Raw genomic sequence first — 18,370 nt, 5'->3', positions numbered from 1 at the left:
CCGCAAGGCTTGTTCCTCTATGTGTCTTGAGATTCTATCTTTGATGAGGCATTCCACCATCTTACCAGGTACAGATGATAGGCTAACCGGCCTATAGTTTTCCGGGTCCCCCCTCCTTCCTTTTTTAAAGATCGGTGTGACATTTGCTATCCTCCAATCCTCTGGCACCGTGGCCATTTTGAGGGACAAGTTGCATATTTTAGTCAAGAGCTCAGCAACTTCATTCTTCAATTCCTTAATAACTCTTGGGTGGATGCCATCAGGGTCTGGTGACTTATTGATCTTTAATTTGTCAGTTAGGTCTGAAACATCTTCTCTTTTAATCTCTATCTGACTTAATTCCTTGGTCAGGTGGGGCCGTTTGGGCAGTGATATCTGCCCGAGGTCGTCTGTCATGAAGACAGATGCAAAGAACTCATTTAATTTCTCTTCCATCTCTAAGTCTCCTTGTATTTCCCCTTTCTCTCGCTGACCATCCAGAGGGCCAACCGCTTCTCTGGCGAGTTTCCTGCTTCTCACATATTTGAAGAAGCTTTTATTATTCCCCTTAATGTTGCTGTCCTTGCGTTCCTCATAGTCTCTCTTGATCTTCCATATTACCTTCTTACTTTTCTTTTGCCACAGTTTATGTTCCTTTTTATTCTCCTCATAGACTTCCATTTACGGAAGGAAGCTTCCTTGCCCTTTATGTCCTCTCCAACTTGACTTGTTAGCCAAGTGGGCACTCCCCTGGACTTAGTTGAGCCCTTCTTCCTTTGCGGTATACTCTTCTGCTGGGCCTCTATTACTATTGTTTTAAGCAACCTCCATGCGATCTGGAGAGGTTGGACTCTTTTTACCTTCCCTTTCAACCTCCTTCCAACCAGCCTCCTCATTTGATGGAAGACCGCTCATCGGAAGTCAAGGGTTTTTGTGACAGATTTGCCCGGTACTCTTCCCCCGACATGCATGTCAAACAGATCGCAGCATGGTCACCGTTCCTCAATGGCTCAGTAACATTTACATCTCTAAACAGGTCCTGAGTACCGCACAATATTAAATGCAGGGTCACCTGTCCTCTGGTGGGCTCCATTACTTGCTGCTTAAGGCACAGTCATTTAGCATGTCAAGGAATCTGGTCTCCTTTTCGTGACCAGAACACAAATTGACCCAGTCGATATGAGGATAATTGAAGTCGCCCATGATTACAACCCTGTCTCTCCTTGACTCCTTCCTGATCTGTTTCCTCATTTCAAGGTCCCCTTCTGGTTTCTGGTCTGGAGGACGATAGTACGCCCCCAGTATTACATCGCTCCTCAGGCCTGGTAATTTAACCAACAGAGATTCTACGGTGGAGTCAGACCATCCTTCAAGCTGTCCATTGCTGGATTCTCTCCCTTCCTTAACATAAATGGCCACCCCACCTCCAACATGCCTCTCCCTGTCCCTCCTGTAAAGTTTATAGCCCATATATAGCCCATATAAAAAAGTATATACTTTTTTGAGTAAGTCACTGTACTGTTAGCTATAAAACAAGAATAAGTTTATATTGGGGATATAAACTTCAGAAATAATGAAGGATAATCTTTTCTTTTCTTTTTTTTAATATTGTCTCCAAGGGCCTTCTGAAGACAAGGCTTCTTCCCCGGTTAAGGTACATTCTGGAAGTAATGCAGCCTGTGCCTTTGGTAGTCCTGGAGATTCTAGAGATCTTCATTCGCATTGGGAGGCACTCCACTGAAGCATGCTGTCAGGTAGGTCCCTGTGTGTCTGCCGGATCAGAGCAATTGTGAATAAATGGAGGCAGGGATGAACTTAAGGGATCATTGGAAGACTATCTCAAACCCTTGGAATATGCTTTCGCTTTTTGGTAGCTAAAATTTGCATCACAGCAGTGAGAAGTCAGCAGCTTTCTGGTGCTAGCAGTGTTTTCTATGTGTTTTGCAGATCCTGGACTGCCCCCGTCTGGTTGAGACTGTCATCCGAGAGTTCCTTCCTACCCAGTGGGATCCCAGAGTAGCTGAACCTGGGCAGTTGCTCACTAGTCTGCATGGCGTTCCATGTGCCAAGGCCATGAAACTAATGAGAATCCTGGCTTCTGGAGGGCGACACACAGCTGCCAGGCTGGTGAGTATTGCAGTGAGCCACAACCACTCTATTTCAGTGAGTTAAATGAGACAAAAGTGGACTCAACAAAATGTTCCTCGTTTTGTCCAGAATTTATGGGCGTGCCCCTTGGCACATGCTGAACTTTTACATTTTAAACAAAGGAAACACAAATTATGCACTTGAAATTAATTTGACCCCCCTTTCCAGGGGTCGCAGGTTTCACACAAACCCTCAGCCTCTAGACAGCCTGCGCTGCTACTGACCAACCTCTCATCCCTGGCTCTTGGTATTACATCCCTGGTCTGCCCAAACAGCCAGCTTCCTATGCTCCAGTCTTAGTGCCCATTTCTTCCCCCAAGTCGTCTGCTAAGGGTGGAAGACTGTTAGGAGAGGAGACAACAGCTGCCTTTTGCTGACCCTTATCCTAAATGGGCTATGGACTCGGAGGCCTCCCAGAGGGTGGTGGACACATCCATCGTGCCGGTCCTCACCCAATGACCCTCTGTCTGTGTCCTGCCTTCAAGTGTTGTTGGAGGGGCACATCAGCCTCCACCAACCTTGCAAGGTTTGAAATTCCTGCCATGTCCTGCTCTGGCCAGGGAAGTGCCCCACCCTTGCCTCTCTCCTGGAGCCCAGAGTCGAGTAAGGCTGTTTGCAGACAATGTGTTCCCTTCTTTCCACGTCCTCCCTCTTTACTCACTGTCTGCTTATTCTTTACAGCTTAATAAATTTCAGATGAAAAGTCAACTGAGTCGATTTGTAGCTGAAGACCCCAAAGACCTTTCTCTGAGAATAGAGGAAGCCATAAAGATGAGCACAGAGGCATTCCGCTTGTGGGCAGTGTCTGCTGGCTACGGTCAGGCCTGTGATCTGTACAGGTATGGCTCAAAAGTGTGTGAACAGAGAGTGGACTTAAATTGTCATGGCATGTAGTCTGGTGTTTCCCTCCTGTAAACCTCAGCACTAAAATTGAGCAGCAAAAATTCACTTTCCATCAGGATCATCAGATACTAATTTGGGTGAAAATCCTGTGTTAAGGCCTCCAGGTTAGGGAGCAAATCCTCTAGCCCTTATTGTGGAGCATAGAGCTATTGTGGTTGATTTACACCATCCATCTTCACCTACCTTTGTTATAGGTGGAAATGAGATTCTGTTCTTCAGTAGACAGCAGAGGGAAGAGCTGGAATAAGCCATTCAGCAACTGGGCATGGAGGTGTAGCTACCCCACATGATCAAATGCATTGAAGGCCACATCTAATAAGATCAATAGGTCTGTTTACTTGAATTAATCCCTAAGGCAAGATTGATGAGAGAGACCACAAAAACCAATCAGTGAAGTAACCAAAGCAGAAGCTGATGAGGATCAGACAGTAACGAGGTTGTTTCTGAAAGGAAAGGACAGTTTTCTTTCCTAAAACACTCCCTGAATGAAGGATATTGGAGCAGAGGCAGTGCTCGTGGAATCAACATAATTAACTGAACTTCCCTTAGCAGGGGCTGCATTTGATTTGTTGGCTCCCATATACCGATGTACAGCAAGTCCTTGCTTAAGATTGTTGATAGGTTCTTGGAAACTGGAACTTGAAGCAAAATAACTTGTAATGAAATCAGTTTTACGTAGGCTAATCGATTTATGTAAACAAGTGTTGTGTTCCTACAGCATATTTCTGGTCACAAAAGCATCACCAACTTTCTAAATAAAAACCCAAAACACTTCTAATATTAGACACTAAAATAAATATGACCTTTCAGGGCTGGGGAGAACATAGAAACTCCACACAGTCAGTGGCCTTGGCCAGGAATCATTTTTTAAAAAATCAACTGTATAATAAAAAAAATAAATGACTTCAAGTGAGGACTTGCTGTACTGCTTTTGTATTGGGGGTTAACCCTGATGAAACTGATTGGAGCAATTAAACAACTGGGACTTGGACTCTGTGTTCAAACCACAACTAAATGAAACCAAAACTGAGTGATACATTTTTCCTACGAAGGTGACTTATATGATAAATCAGTTTTTAAAAACATCTTTGCAGAATTTGTGTAATTTCCCAAATGTAATTTGGCTCATGTTATATAGGTGGGCCCCTGTATCCACGGATTCAGTTATCCATGAATCCCCCCCCCACGCACCCCCAGCGCACATTAACATTGTTTAAAAACTTACCGGAGGTAAAATGTATCTTGGTTTAACAGGTCACTGTAAGCATTTACACTTACAGCATGATGAAATCAGGCTGCCAGCAGCCTGTATACTTGATCAAACTAGCTCTATCACTGCACAAGAAGTGGTTAACAGGCATCGCCCATATTTGCGGTTTCCATATCCACTGGGGGGGGGCCATGGAACGATTCCCCACAGATATGGGGGCATGTTTATATATTCTTATCATGGGATTTTGGCTTCTGTTTGGGTGTAAACAAAACGCTTTGAACTTTTAGTTTACATGACTTTGTTTTATGACTGCCCCCCATTATAGGGATCTTTATCCTGTGCTAGTAAAGATGGTCTCATCCTTGTCCCACTTGGTCAGCGGTTTTCCGGAGAATAAGTCTACCTTTGAGCTTTCTGTCCAGCGAGCCGCAGCCATGGTGACTCTACTTACCCAAGTTACACAGACTGCAGGCTGCAGAGCAGAGCTCCAGGCCCAGCTGAGCAGGTATGGCCATTTTCTTGTCACCCTTATTTATTTTTCCAACGTTTACCAGTGTCATATACCACCTCTTTCAATTCACAAGTAGCATTTTAAAATGGGTTCTTAGATCTTAAATAAATGTTTGTTTGAATTAACTTATTACATTTTTAGCCCACCTTTTTTCCACCATGTAAGGCTGTATACGTGGGGCTCCTAAGTGGCACATCCAGGCACTGACCTGACCTGGACTTGTTGAGCTATAGCAAGGCAGCTGCAGCAAATGTCTTCAGACCATGCCCTGAATATTTTTTGTTTTCCTCCATGAACTTGTCTTTTTCGGTAACGATTGATAGATATAGTAAGTGTGTGCCTTGTTGGATCACACAGTTCCATCAAATGTAGTGTTCCAACAAGGGGTGCCTCTCATTCTTGCAAGCAGAATGGTTGCTCCCCCTCCCCATAGCTAATGCTGAATAGTCTGTGTGCATCTTTAGTTTTATGAATGGTTCACCACATGCTTTTATCATGGGCCACTCCTTGCTTGGAAGGTTGACTTTTTTTTTTTTTAAATATATTTTATTCATTCATTACAGATACAGGAAAGGAAATAGGCTTAACTTTGGGTAGGGTACAACACAGGTTACACATAAGGTTTGGCCCCAGATTCCAACATACATCCTTCAGTTAACACAGAAAAAAAACACAATAATCATCAATTCAAAGGTTCGCGTATTTATCAATATAAAAAATTAATTTATACGCAACACTCAATTTTATCTAACTAGATTTATCTACCCAATCATAAAAAAACTTCCAATATTTTCTTACTCTATCTAAATCTCTCTCTTTCATTCTTTCTGTTAAAACTTCCATTTCTGCTACTTCATAGATTTTATCTATTAAATCTTCTTTAGTTGGTACATCTATAGATTTCCATTTTTGGAAGGTTGACTTTTTACAGTGCTGAATAATTTATAAGACTAGGATGAAAATCATTCACAAGACTAGGTTCCACCAGGAGAAATGTGAGTTTGTGGATTCAACCATATTTCCCACCTGTTTTTCTTTGCCAGGCAGCCCAGTCTAGCTAAATTCCTCCGTGCGGACGCAACAGTGCTGGTGTGGCAGCCCACAAGGGAATTTTGGCTGCTGGAGGTCTTCTCAAGTTAAGGGGACATTTGTTCCCTTGCCCCCGGGTAAGCCCCAGCAGCCACAGTTGCTGGTACAAGTCTGAGTTGATCCATATTGGTGGATCAGCCCTGGGAAGAAGGATAGGATATGGTGCTTGCTGACACCACTGATCCTGCCCCGTTTTAGGCCTAATCCGTCCACTCCTGCCCACATCGCTGCCCTCCTCTGTCCTGTTCTGCCCCAATACCCTTCCCACACCTCTGGGCCATACTTGCCTGCTCCAGCAGGAGTCCGTTCAGCTGCTGGCACGCGCAAGGAGACTCTAGCTTTCCTGCTGGCATGCCTAGCCTGTGCATCATTGCAAAGTGCTTTATGGTGCTTTTGTGACAGCATGAAGTATTAGCATGCCAGTGGAGCATGGACACTGTTAGGATTGGGGCCGTAGAGAGATTTCATTGTGAACCTGAGCGGTGGCAATATTCCATTCAGGAATCTAGGGCGCCATCACGTGTCAGCTCTTTCTAATACTGCCTGATAAAAATTACTGGCTTTGCTGGAATTCTGCCAGAAGTTAAGTAGGAGAAGCAGCTGGTCAATTTGCCTTCTGCGAAATACAGTCAGAGCAATTCCTTGAGTATTTTTCTTAGCCGTAACTCCGCTGTAGAATTCTCATCATCTGCCTTTGGAAGGTGGCACTTTATATAAAGAAACGGATTTAAAATGACAGGGAAAGCCAGTTATCTGCTCAAGAATTGCAGAGCAAGGTGAAATGGGTAGTCTTTGCAGAGCAAGGCCCCTTAATTTTTATAAAATGCCATTTGGAATAGCTGCATTCCTGCAGTTCTCTTAATTGCAGTGTGGGATTATAGGTTTTTAAAACACAAAGGCTTCTTGCTTGTTGACAATGTTATAAAAGTCCCCAGGATTTATAGTTTTTTGTTGTTGTTTTTTGAGAAAGAAAACAAAGGTAACCTGTCCAGTTCTTTTGTGTCTAAAAGTTGAAATATGGCTGCAGCCATATGCATGGCAAGACCAGAGGCAGGCTGACTTCCAAACAGAGCCTGTTCAACCAAGCAAGTGAAACTTCAGGTGGCTCTGGCAAACTTCCAAACTTCCAGGTGCCTCTGGAAGTTCTTCGCTATGCAGCTCTGCTGCTTTGTGACTTGCAGCAGAACCAGTTTATTGCAAAAGCACTTTCATGGGACTGCATCCTGCTTCATCCAGTGTGGGACACCAGTGAAGAAGGTTTTTACATGATCTGTTTCTCACAACTTGCTTGCAAAGCTGTATCAAGACATGCAAATGAGGCATTTGGAATACTGAGTTCCTTTTGTACTTGTACGCACAGCATCTGCCTGGTGAGGGGGAATCATCACATGATAGGGTGGATCATCATCATTCTGAATATTTATAAACTGCTTTTTGACAAAAATGTTCACAAAGTGAAAATCAAATAAACAAATTGGAAATTGATCCATCTGGCCTGCAATGTTGTGACATGATCACAACCTTGACACAGATCCTTTTTTAATTTATTTTTCACATTTTTTATACTTCCCTTCCTCCAAGGAGCTCAGGGTGGTGTTCATAGTTCCTTTTCTCCTTTTGTCCTCACAACAACCCTGCAAGGTAGGTTAGGCTGAGACGTAGTGACTGGCCCAAGGTCACACAAAAGACTTCATGGCTGAGTGGGAATTTGAACCTGGATCCTTCAGCTCTAGATCCACTACACCATCCTGTCTCTTTAAGTCCATATTCTCAGTAGACCAGTTTTGTCACACTGACTGCCCTCTCATGAGAGATCCTTGCTTTTTACCTGTTTCTATTTGGCTCTCTTACTGTTGCATCCCTTCTATTTCTGTTCCTTCCCTCCCTCCACATCCCCCACACAGGCTGAGTGGGAGGAAAAAGCTTGTCTCTCTAGAAGCTAATAAGGGAATCCCCAGGGATTTAATATTGAGTCCAGTGAGTGTCAGTATTTATTTCTGCTTAGAGAGAAAGAGTCAGACAGTGAATTTGATTGAACACATAATCATTTAAGTGGGTGTAAGTACCTGCTGTAGGCTGGTACCTTGAAACTTGAGTGACTGGGGCAGGTGTAGGACCACATTGACATAAAGCAAACAGGAACAGGTAGATTGCAGAGGCAGACAAGATGAAGTCCCACTCTAATGTACCACTTTGTTAAAGGTGGAACACTGACATTTTGTGGGTCCTGCAGCAGTGAAAAATGCTGCAGGTATAATTGAGAGTAATGTCCACTGATTTTTATTTGCATCTTTGAAAAAGAACTTTGAAAAAGTTCTTTGAAAAAGAACTTTTTGCATCACCTGAAACGTAATGATCATTAATGGAGTTGGCTCATGTATTTGGCTACTAGTTATCAATTATGCAGTGATCACAGGTAGAGAAATCAAGTGATAGATGAACCAACACTTAACATTTGGTCAAGCAGGCACTTGGCGTTCTTCCATCATCTTTGGACACAGAGTAGCAATAAAAAGACCAAATGCCAATAAAATGTCTAATGTTAAAATGCTGTTGATTGATTGTAACCAAACTGCCAAAACTCAACTTCAAAAATACATATTTGACCGAGCACACCAAACTGTCTGACTTAATCACCCCAACGGCCCAGTCCTATACTTATTCAGAAGTAAATTGCATTGAATTCAGTGCGACCTATTCCCAGGTAGGCATGTATAGGATTGCATCCTGAATCTTTGAAAGCCTGCTCAAGAAAAGGTATGTTGATTTCCTTTGGAGGCAAGAAAGACACAAGAAATCAGTGCAGGCACTTCAGAACTGGTGCCATGTTCTCAATGGTCTGCAGGTGTGCCTCGGGAGTTTGGGGGAGGAATCATTAATTAGTAGGGCCACTGGGAGATGAGATGCCGGCCCCCCACCCGGTGGTGTAGCTGGAGGGGGCGGAGCACTCAGTCTGGCAGGGAGCCTCAGCGAGGCAGGCAAGCGGCCCCTCTCTTTGGAGACATTCCCAGTGGGGGGGGGGAGCAAAACGGAGCCATGGCTGAGGAGCCGTTTTGCTGTCCCCGCCGAATGGCTCCGAAGGGAGGGGCCACTTGCCTGCCTCACTGAGTGCTCCGCCCCCCACCAGCTACACCACCGGGTGGGGGTCCAGCCTCTCATCTCCCAGTGGCCCTACTAATTAATGACCCCTTCCCCAAACTCCTGAGGCACACCTGCAGACCACTGAGAACATGGCACCAGTTCTTGTGCTTGCCCACCTCGCTGAGGCTCCCTGCCAGACTGAGTGCTCCACTCCCCTCCAGCTACGCCACTGCCCCCACCATCAGCATGGTGCAGTGACATAGCTAGAGGGGGTACAGTGCACTAAGTTTTGCAGGTAGCTGAATGCACCGTGCAAGCATTCGCCTCCGTTTTGCTCTCCCCTGCCTGGAATAGCTTCGAAGGAGAGGGATAGCGGCTGCTTGCACAGCATGTTCAAGCGCCTGTAAAACATAGTGCTTTGCACCCTCTCTAGCTATGCCACTGGCATGGTGTGCCTTGCCAATTGTCAAAAAACCGATCGTGTGCCTTGATAAAGTTAATGCCTTGTCAGTGTGCCATGAGATGAATAAGGTTGAAAATGGCTGTATCAGACGCTGTGCTTGCATGTGGATCCCTAAGCTCCTAGGTGGCCTTTCGTCTTTCCCTTCTCTACTTTTTTTTCTCTTAATTTCTTTTTTCTTTTGCTTTTCTTTCCTATTTATTTGGAGCAAGGAAGTTCTTGCTTTCATCCAGAAGTGGAACTTCTGGCTTTAACTTTGTACTTTCCAGTTGTATTGCTGGTTTAATAAGCTTGGGATAAGTGGCTGATTCAGCATATCAGCCAAACCATCCATTGAGGGCGTTCTAATGCTGAAAGTTTATATTCCTTCTTCATGATACCATTTTTTCACTTGCACTGCAGGAGTGGCCCGGAAGATGGCGATCAAATCCCACCTCCACCAGTCAGCTGGAGTCAGGTGTCAGGCTTCAGACCTATAGTTGAAACCGAATTGAAGAGATGCCTTAAAGAGATATCTCAGAAGGATACCTGGCAGGCACTGAAGCCCCTTACAACGGCTTATGTTATCTACATGGGGGTTTATTACAGTAACTGCGTTGAGCAGGTGAGGCTTGTGGAAACAAAGCAGCCTCTCCTGCAGGTGTGTTTTGGCTTGCTGGGTGGATTCTGATGTCATCTTTCCTGTTTGTTTAGCACTTTTAGCAGTCCTCCTATGACACCACAGCCATGCATCAGGGATGCACCTGTATCCTTGCTCGATGATTTCCAGATGCCGGGGAGGGCACCGGGACGTAGGTTGTGTCTGTTGTCTTGTGTGCTCCCTGGAGCATTTGTTGAGCCATTGTGAAATGCAGGAAGCTGGACTAAATGGGCCTTTGGCCTGATCCTGTGGGGCTCTTCTTATGTTCTTATCCTTCACTGGGTAGACTTAGTGGGCAAGATCAGCTAGGATCAGTGAGGATCATCTACTGGAAGCACCTTGATACAACTGATGTAGGCAGCCTCCCACAATGCACCTTATTCTTATACATCTGCTAATGGAAGAAATTGAGTGGGAGAGGTTTCTCAGAATTGACCACCCGTTTTCTACTCCTGTTGTCGTTGAGACAATCTTTCAGTCAGTCAGTCAGTCAGTCAAGAAAAGAAAATCTCATTATTTGTTAACATTTGGAATAATTTAGTTGCTTGTGGTTTGGTCGTAGAGCAAGAGTAGTACTGTGTGCATTTATTCCAGTTTGTGTTTTGGCTGCTATTTTCACATCATCTCTTTCCTATAGAACAGGAAAGGAGAGAGAGCAAACCTATATGGCAGCAGAAAATGGCAGTGCCTTTTCCAGTGACCTGCATGAAAGAAAGAGTATCTTCTAGTCCAGGGTTGTCAAACATAAGGCCCACAGGCTGAATTGTGGCCCCCAGAAGCAATTTATCTGGCCCCTGTTATAATTGGGCTCACCCAATGTGATAATTGGGTTCCTTCACGTCTTGAAATTGTGAACAAGATTTGCACATTTTCTCTTCTATCATTTGCAGCTAATGAGTCCCAAGCGAGAACAGAGTGCTTATTTCTGGCCATCATCTGCTTAACGATGTCACTTCCAACCCACAGCAGGCACCATGAATACTATTCATCCCACTATATAAAATACATTCATTGTATTTCGATGATGCTCTTAACCAGCCGTTGATCTTGTGTTAAAGAAGCAGTCATTAAGGGGTGATTATCTTGCAAGGAGCAGAGGTTCTGTATCGGGCAAGGGAGGAGATCAAGAAGACTCCGTGTTCTGGCTTCAGCAGAAACTCTGCATCATTTGGTTGTCCCGCTTGAAGTGTTAAGGCAGTTCTATTAGCTCTTGTGTTGTAGGTTTGGTCTTTATCAGGTAAAGCATCTTGTGCTTCAGTAAAACAACTGCAGGCAAATGTGCTGAGTTTGTCCATGTATAATAACATATCTCTTAGAGGTTTTTATGGAGCAAATTTATTATCTGTAGTGTCCTGAGGTAAAGCCTCTTAATAAGTCTGGCTCTTTCTGGGCTCAGATGTTGTCTTCATCTACCAACCTTCAGAAAACCCCTCTTGTCCCTTCTTCACAGCCATCAGTAAACCCGGTCGACTGTTTAGAGCAAGCGGAGCACCTGACATCTGATTTGCTGTTGCCTCTTCTCAGCCAGCCAGCCATGCAAGCACAGTGGGAGATGCTCAGGTAAAACTATCTCCAGAAATGCTGCCACTGCTGCTGGGAATACCAGTCCAGATCTGGTGCTGTTTTATGCTAATCTCTTTTCCTTTCCTGCATTTTAATTGCAAGCCTCTTCTCTCGTTGTGCCGCTTTCTCTCCTCTGAGCCTCCAACTGACTTTCTTCTGGCTCCTGTTTGGTTAGCTACCAGCCTTTTTATCTCCAGCACCAGGCATTTCATTTCCAACTGGTATTTAGAGATCACCTAACTGCCGGCGCTGACCCTTAACCCCCACCCCCAGCAAGGCAGGATTTCTTGGACTCTTGGAGACACTGAGTTTTGGGCAGTTATGGGCAGTTTTCTCACTTCTCAAGGGCATGTACAGAATGCACCCCTATCTATGTATCTATCCTCACTATCCTGTTGACTCTGAGACAGAAATAAATAAAAGACTTCATTTGTCTTTAAACCCTGCCTTTTGTGTGCCAAACTGTGCCTTCCTTCGGAAGGAGAAGAGCCAAAAATCCCTCAACCTGCCACCATTTTGCCAGAGACTGAAATCCTTTGACACCACTGCTAAACATCATGTGATGGTTAAAGGGAGGTGCCTCTGTTCCTAACACCCTCCTTTCTCCCTCCAACTCACCCTCCTTATTTTGGTATAGAAAAGATAGTAATCACTGCCAACACCAAGATAAACGGGGGCTCCCTCCCAGTTGTGTAACAGGAGCCCCAGATTTCCAGAAGGTTCCTGGAGGTGGATGCAGTAACTTAGGGCTAGCAGTCATGGGAGCAAGGCAAATGTGTAAAAGAATAAACAGGATAAAGAACAAAATAAGTTTATTGAAGTAGGCATAACAGACAAAAAGCGGTAGGCAGTAGTTACAAGACAGCTGCGAAAAGAAGTGGTGGAAATTTGTTTGAAAGATTTGACACGAGCTAAGTGCCATTACTATGAAGTTAAAATAGGCATGCATCAATGGAGGACGCATCAGTACTGGCAAAACATGTGTTGCCTTCATCACAGCATTTAAGTGCAACACAGTTAGCTTATTTGAAATGACTTACTGTATGGATTTTTCTTAATGAGTTACTTAATTGTTGGTAAAAGCAGTGCCTCTGCATGTCATCATTCTCTGTCTTACCTCTTTCCACCCAGGCCGTGCTCTGCTCTTTGCAATCCTTTGTCCTGTTCCCCAACTCCAGAGTCCCTTCCCAGCATTGTGTCGTTGAGTTGCACTGGAGGCAAGCCCCCAATGAGCTTAGCGGGCTCGAAGTCACCTTTCCCCTTCCTGACTGCCCTCCTCGTTCTTGTTGACAGCATCACTCACGTCCACAAAGGTCTAGTTGGCCAGGTGAGTACTAGTGCCCTGGCAGGCTGTTGTTGGGGGGGGGGGCCTTTTCTCGGGGGACATGCTGTACCTGTGCAGTTGCAGGAAGTGTCATTAGTAGAGCACTTCCTACATTTTGGAATATTGTATATTTGGGACACTGTGACAATGGCATTCATTCTAAAGCAGGGTGTCAGACTAGTGCTTATTAGATAGCCAGTTAAAGTTAGGGGTGTGTTGGGTGAGCCACACAGAAAAACTAACAGTTGAATGCATAATTGAATACTAAATTTCCCCCGGTTTGTGCACTGGACAGTCTCTCAAGTATCTTTGTTCTTTTGCAGTACGCCTCTGTTCTCGACGTGAAGGATCTGAAAGACTATCTCCTCCACAGCTGGACTGCTGCCCCTCCTTCTCTGTGCCCCTCCTCTGTGTGGCTCCTGCGTCACGAATACCACCTGCAGTACTTTGTGCTTGCCCTGGCTCAGAAAGTGGTGAGCCTTCTGCTTCCAGTGTCTGTTCTGGCTTGCAGGGTGGGAAGGGATATGAGAGTGGAGGATAAAGGATGAGGCTGGAACTTCTTAGATGTTGAGGCCCACAGTGGGTTTCTTGATTCCCTTTCAAAGAAAATGTACAAAAGAAGCCACAAAATGATGATGATGAGGTTGCCGCACGCAAACAGTGCATGGAAACTCGTTAACAATGTGCAGATGCAAAAAACCTAGTCTCATTCCAGGTTTTCCTCAGTGACAGAAACAGACTCAGTAACAAGGGGCTTCGGGGCTTCCCCCCTTTGTTATTGTGTACCCACCATTCTTAAGATGAAATTAGATGACAAATGGGTTGTCAGTGACTTGCTGTATAAAATTTTTGGCAAACCAGAGACTTTGTCTTGCCGTGTTGAATACACAGAGTACAAAATTATATTGTGATTTAGAAGCTGGGTGAAGGTATTTAAGCAAACAGGGGATGAGTGTTGTCTACATTTATGAATAAAAAACTCCCCTGCTGCCAGTTGGCACTGCATATCTCACTTTACTCATGGCCTTGTCCCGCAACGTCCTCTCCACATCACAACAGCTGTGTCAGTAGAAATGACTGCCATGTTTTAATGCGCCTTTTTTTTGTTTTCTGTGCAGGCAGTTACTTATCCGGATTTCAGCCAGCATGCTTTGCTCTATCACTGTGTTGCCATGGTGTTGCTAAGCCGTTTGTTGCCAGGCAGCGAGTACCTGGCTCACCAGCTCCTATTGGGCCTTGCCTTTAATCCAAAACTGATTCCGTAAGTTTTACTTCCTCCCCACACCTCCTTGTCTGTTACTCCCCTTGAATAACTCAGTTCCTTTTCTAGAGCTTATGATACGAGGAAACAATTTGGGAAAGAGGGAAAAAGAGCATTATAGATGCGTTTTAGTTGGAGAGACCTAAGGGGGCATTGTTCTGCTGCCTAGGTCTCCCTGTGAAGTGGGTTCTGCTAGTGACATAACTGAGGCAAAGTTCTGATCTGACACTTTCTTCAGTGCCTTGAGGAAAAGATGATGCTCTTCTACACCATCTGAAGGCTACAGGAATGTATAGTGGCTAGGGAGACAGGGAAGGCAGAACCTCCCCATTCCGCAGTGTGAGGCATCCAAGAACCCACAACCCATGTGCAAAAGTGTGGGTTGTGAGTGCTTGCGCACCTCACACGGTGGTGGCGCTTTTCAAAGGACTCTGGTGGGGAGGCTCTGCCTCCCCATCCACTGCACATCCCTGGAAGGCTGGTGTTTCATTTTCAATCTACAGGTTGAGTCTCATTATTATTATGAGGGTTCCATTCCCAGAATTCACGTGGATGGCAAAAATCGCACTATAGCAAATCAATTTAAAAACAAAGTCCCTTCCCTGGGGTGATTTAAAAACAGTCTTGCTGACCTTTGTGATGTTAAGGTAGAGTCATTAAGTTGACAAACCAATCAGTCTCTCTCCATGCCCTTAGAAAGGATTATCTTTCTTTCAGGTGTTCAGGGAGAAGGGAGGGGGTTGCTTGGGGAGAGAATGATTGATGGATTGTCAAGCTGGTTGCCCTCTCTCTAACTATTATAAATGAGTTTTCCTTTAATTTAAAGGGCCCTTCTCATCATGTTGAGATAAAAATCTCTACAACAGTAGGAAAAGCATTTTAAGGGGGTGCATTTTTCCCTTTCTCCAGGGATCAACACATTCCTTCTCATTTGCAGTGGCCATTCGTGCTGAGTCAAATCCGTGTATAAAAAATCAGTGTATAGCAAGGTTGGACCTGTATTGCATTTTTGTTAGTACAGTATAGCCACATCTAACATTATGAAGTTTTAAAATTGAGAGACCACAATGTTCCCGTGATCATACAGTGAACATAAAGGCGAAAACGTGATTTAAAACTCACTGAGTCCAAACCCAGGATTTTCTCCACTGTTCTGAGCCCTAGATGACTTCTAGAAGATCACCTATGAACTGGACCTCGAAAAAGGGAGCCAGGCTTTCCACATGATTACGTAGTTGATTTGTGGCATTTCCTCAATTAGATCCATGTGAAATTTCAAATGTTAGCATTTTCCCACATCTGTGTCCTGTCCCAGCAGCCGTTGTATGTGCAGTTTGATAAATCATTCCAGCTGGTACTTGGCAGGTTCCACATTTGTTGATCGAAATCAAAAGGCTCAGTGAATGTCGTCGTTACTAGGTTTGGAATAAAAATTTGCCTGCTTGATAATGCTTGGCTATGAATTGAATATTTCTTCTCTTGATGCATCTTCAGATTGGAATGCAAAACTGTGTCCTACCCATGCACAGAGCAAGCTTTGTAATTCAAATCTAAATTTTTGTAGACGGGACTAAGCATGTGCTCCCAAGAGAGGGTCTTTAAGACTCTAGGTATCTGTGGTCAAAACCTCAGGGGTAAAGGAGCTCTGCAGACCCTGAGCTTATCTGACCCTGCACTGGGAAACTGCAACCCCATCAGCCTGTAACTTTTGCCAAGGACTTTTGATGGGTACTCTAGTTGCTCTCTTTCTCTAGCTAATGTTTTCTTGACCTTCACAGCTCAAGGTGAGGCCAAAAAAGCTTTCCTTCCAGAAGTTTCAGGGTGTCGAATACAAATTTGCAAAACTGCACAGCTCCTTCTCTCCTTCTCAAAGGCTCTGAAGCTTACTGGCCTTTGCCCATAATTATCTCTAGACCTCAAAAACCTTCCTTTGAGGATATTTGCTTAGCTCTGCCTGAAGTGCAATTAGTATCCAGGACTTGAGGAAAGAGTAGATGAAACAGTTAAAGGGAATATGGTACAGTGTAGTGAGCATTATGAATCAGTTTAGAACATTGGGAGGGGGGTGATTTTTTTTTTTTCGCTGTCAGTGTGCTTGTAATTGGTGACCCATTTAAGCCCATTGCTAGATAAATCCTGGAGACATTCACTCGCTGAATGTGATGGCTGCTACCTTAGATAAAACAAATGTGTGATGGCAAAAGTCTTTTGATAGCTGTAAACTGTAGTAACCAAGTAGAGCCTCCATGTTTAACAGCAGTACCTGATATTGGGGACACAAAGGGATAACTACTTACCTGTACAGGTGGCCCTCATTATCTTTGGAAACCATTCCAAGAACGCCTTCTGATACCAAAATCCATGACTGCCTGCAGCCTTTGCAAGCTTCAGAATGGCCATTAGGGATGAAAAGTTGCAACTTCCTGTTCCCTCAGGAAACTGGAAGTGTTTTGCCCATATAAGGCATTCTGAGGCCCAGGGAGGGCTTCCCTGGGATGCCGAACCCACAGGTAACACAGGCCCCCTGTATACTCCATTTGTGAGCTTTCCAGATATATTTGTCTTGCACAGTGTCAGATATTGAATGCTGGATTAGACTCTCTGGTCTTCTCCAGTAAGGTAAGACTTGGGTTCTTATTGATCATATATCTTTCCAGACCCATGCCTTGGTATCATGCTGCATCATTATTGGTGAAGAGGGAGACAATGTATTCTACCGGGGATTATTCATGTGCTGTAAGAAATAAATAAGTTTGTGTTCCTCTTCTGTAGACATAAACACATTAACATTTTGATGTTTTACAGAGAAGGCAAAGCAGGGGGGCCAGAAGCTGCTGATTTCTCAGACATCCTGCACCTGAGCTCAGGGGCAAAGCTGACCCAGCCAGGTTCAGCTGCTGCTGTTTCTCAGCCCCCAAGTCGTGGGGCCTTATTGCAGGACGCCTATGAGCACCTCCCGTTCATCCAGGCCTGCTACATTTCTCATTTTGCTTACTTGGAGCCAGCTCTTGCTCGTTCCAGAGGTGTTTACCAAGGACAGACTCACCTGGTCCAATCCATGCTGCTTCCTAAAGTCAGAGGGCCCATCCTGCCCTCTGACTGGCCATTCCTTCCCCTTATCAGCCTTTATAACAAGGTGACTGGTGCAGAAACACGGTGGGCTGTGCTAAGCTCCCTCCCTGTGGATCTGGCGAACACAGTGACTCAGAGTCTGCAGTGGGTCCTCCTGCTGGAGACGTGGAGAGCTGGAGTCCTCCAGGGCATCTCAGCTGCAGCCAAGCTGGCAAGGCTTATGTGTGTCTTCCTCACGGGCAGTGACTTATTCCTGGAGGGACCTATTCATTGCTACACAGCTGCTCTTCTCTCACTTTACTGCTGCTCCAAAATCCTGGACTCTTTGGACTTAGACGCTCCCCTGCCTGGCTTGGCTTCTTTCCATGACCTCTACATCAACCTCCTGGAACAGTTTGAAGGTGTCTCTTTTGGAGACCCCCTCTTCGGAGTCTTTGTGCTTCTTCCTCTGCAAAGGAGATTCAGTGTTCAGCTAAGGATGGCTGTATTTGGAGAGCATGTGAGCACTTTGAGGGCATTGGGAGTTCCACTTCAGCAGGTAGGTCTCATACACATTAATTGCCAATGGTATGTGCAACCACTGAAGTGTAGCCAGATGCGGGTTGCTGACTAAATAGTGTGCCGAATTTTTGGTGGAACAGGCCAACTTTCAGGGGTTTGCTGTGCTTCCCTGGCCATACCCACTGAGCAGTCATCTGTGGGAATGTTTAAGGAGTGGTCTTGGGGTAGCAGAAAGCAGGTGGACCAGGAAGCACAAGGAGCGATATAGGAGAGACACCCAGAAAACATGTTTGCAGTCCTGCAAGATCTCCCAAGCAAAATACAGCTAATGGTCAGGAGCCAGCAAAGAATATAAGCTGGTAGAAGGATGGACTTGTGGATCCCTGAATTTATTCTGCATAACTAAAGCCACTGGAGTTAGTTGTTCTCTGAGCCCAGATAGACCCAAACCTCTGGCTCTAAGGAATCCCTAGGCTGCAGTGGCGTACCAAGGTTATTTGGCGTACAGGGCCCATAGTTTTGTGGCACCTCTCCATGACAAAATTATTTTCAGTATTAGTCATGGCACAAAATGAATAATAATAATGGCCAGAGAAGAAGTACAGACAGTGAATATTTTCTTTTA

The 18,370-nt window shown here is 44.9% G+C and overlaps 1 protein-coding gene across 2 annotated transcripts in view; it reads left to right on the top strand.

Moving 5' to 3' along the window:
* RPAP1 (RNA polymerase II associated protein 1) overlaps window positions 1–18,370 on the top strand; it is a 52,610-nt gene that overhangs the window by 30,826 nt on the left and 3,414 nt on the right. For both annotated transcript variants that reach the window (XM_066631728.1, XM_066631737.1), the window contains 10 exons: window positions 1,599–1,733; window positions 1,927–2,106; window positions 2,809–2,966; window positions 4,569–4,748; window positions 9,787–9,988; window positions 11,475–11,584; window positions 12,719–12,914; window positions 13,235–13,384; window positions 14,030–14,172; window positions 16,978–17,782. In XM_066631728.1, coding sequence (XP_066487825.1) covers window positions 1,599–1,733; window positions 1,927–2,106; window positions 2,809–2,966; window positions 4,569–4,748; window positions 9,787–9,988; window positions 11,475–11,584; window positions 12,719–12,914; window positions 13,235–13,384; window positions 14,030–14,172; window positions 16,978–17,782 — 2,259 coding nt within the window. The remainder of the gene's footprint in view (window positions 1–1,598; window positions 1,734–1,926; window positions 2,107–2,808; window positions 2,967–4,568; window positions 4,749–9,786; window positions 9,989–11,474; window positions 11,585–12,718; window positions 12,915–13,234; window positions 13,385–14,029; window positions 14,173–16,977; window positions 17,783–18,370) is intronic.

This window comes from Tiliqua scincoides, chromosome 1 (assembly GCF_035046505.1).
Source record: "Tiliqua scincoides isolate rTilSci1 chromosome 1, rTilSci1.hap2, whole genome shotgun sequence".
In the NCBI taxonomy this organism is placed as follows: domain Eukaryota; kingdom Metazoa; phylum Chordata; class Lepidosauria; order Squamata; family Scincidae; genus Tiliqua; species Tiliqua scincoides.
Note: the sequence above shows the minus strand (reverse complement) of the source record. Positions and strands in the feature narration are given on the sequence as shown.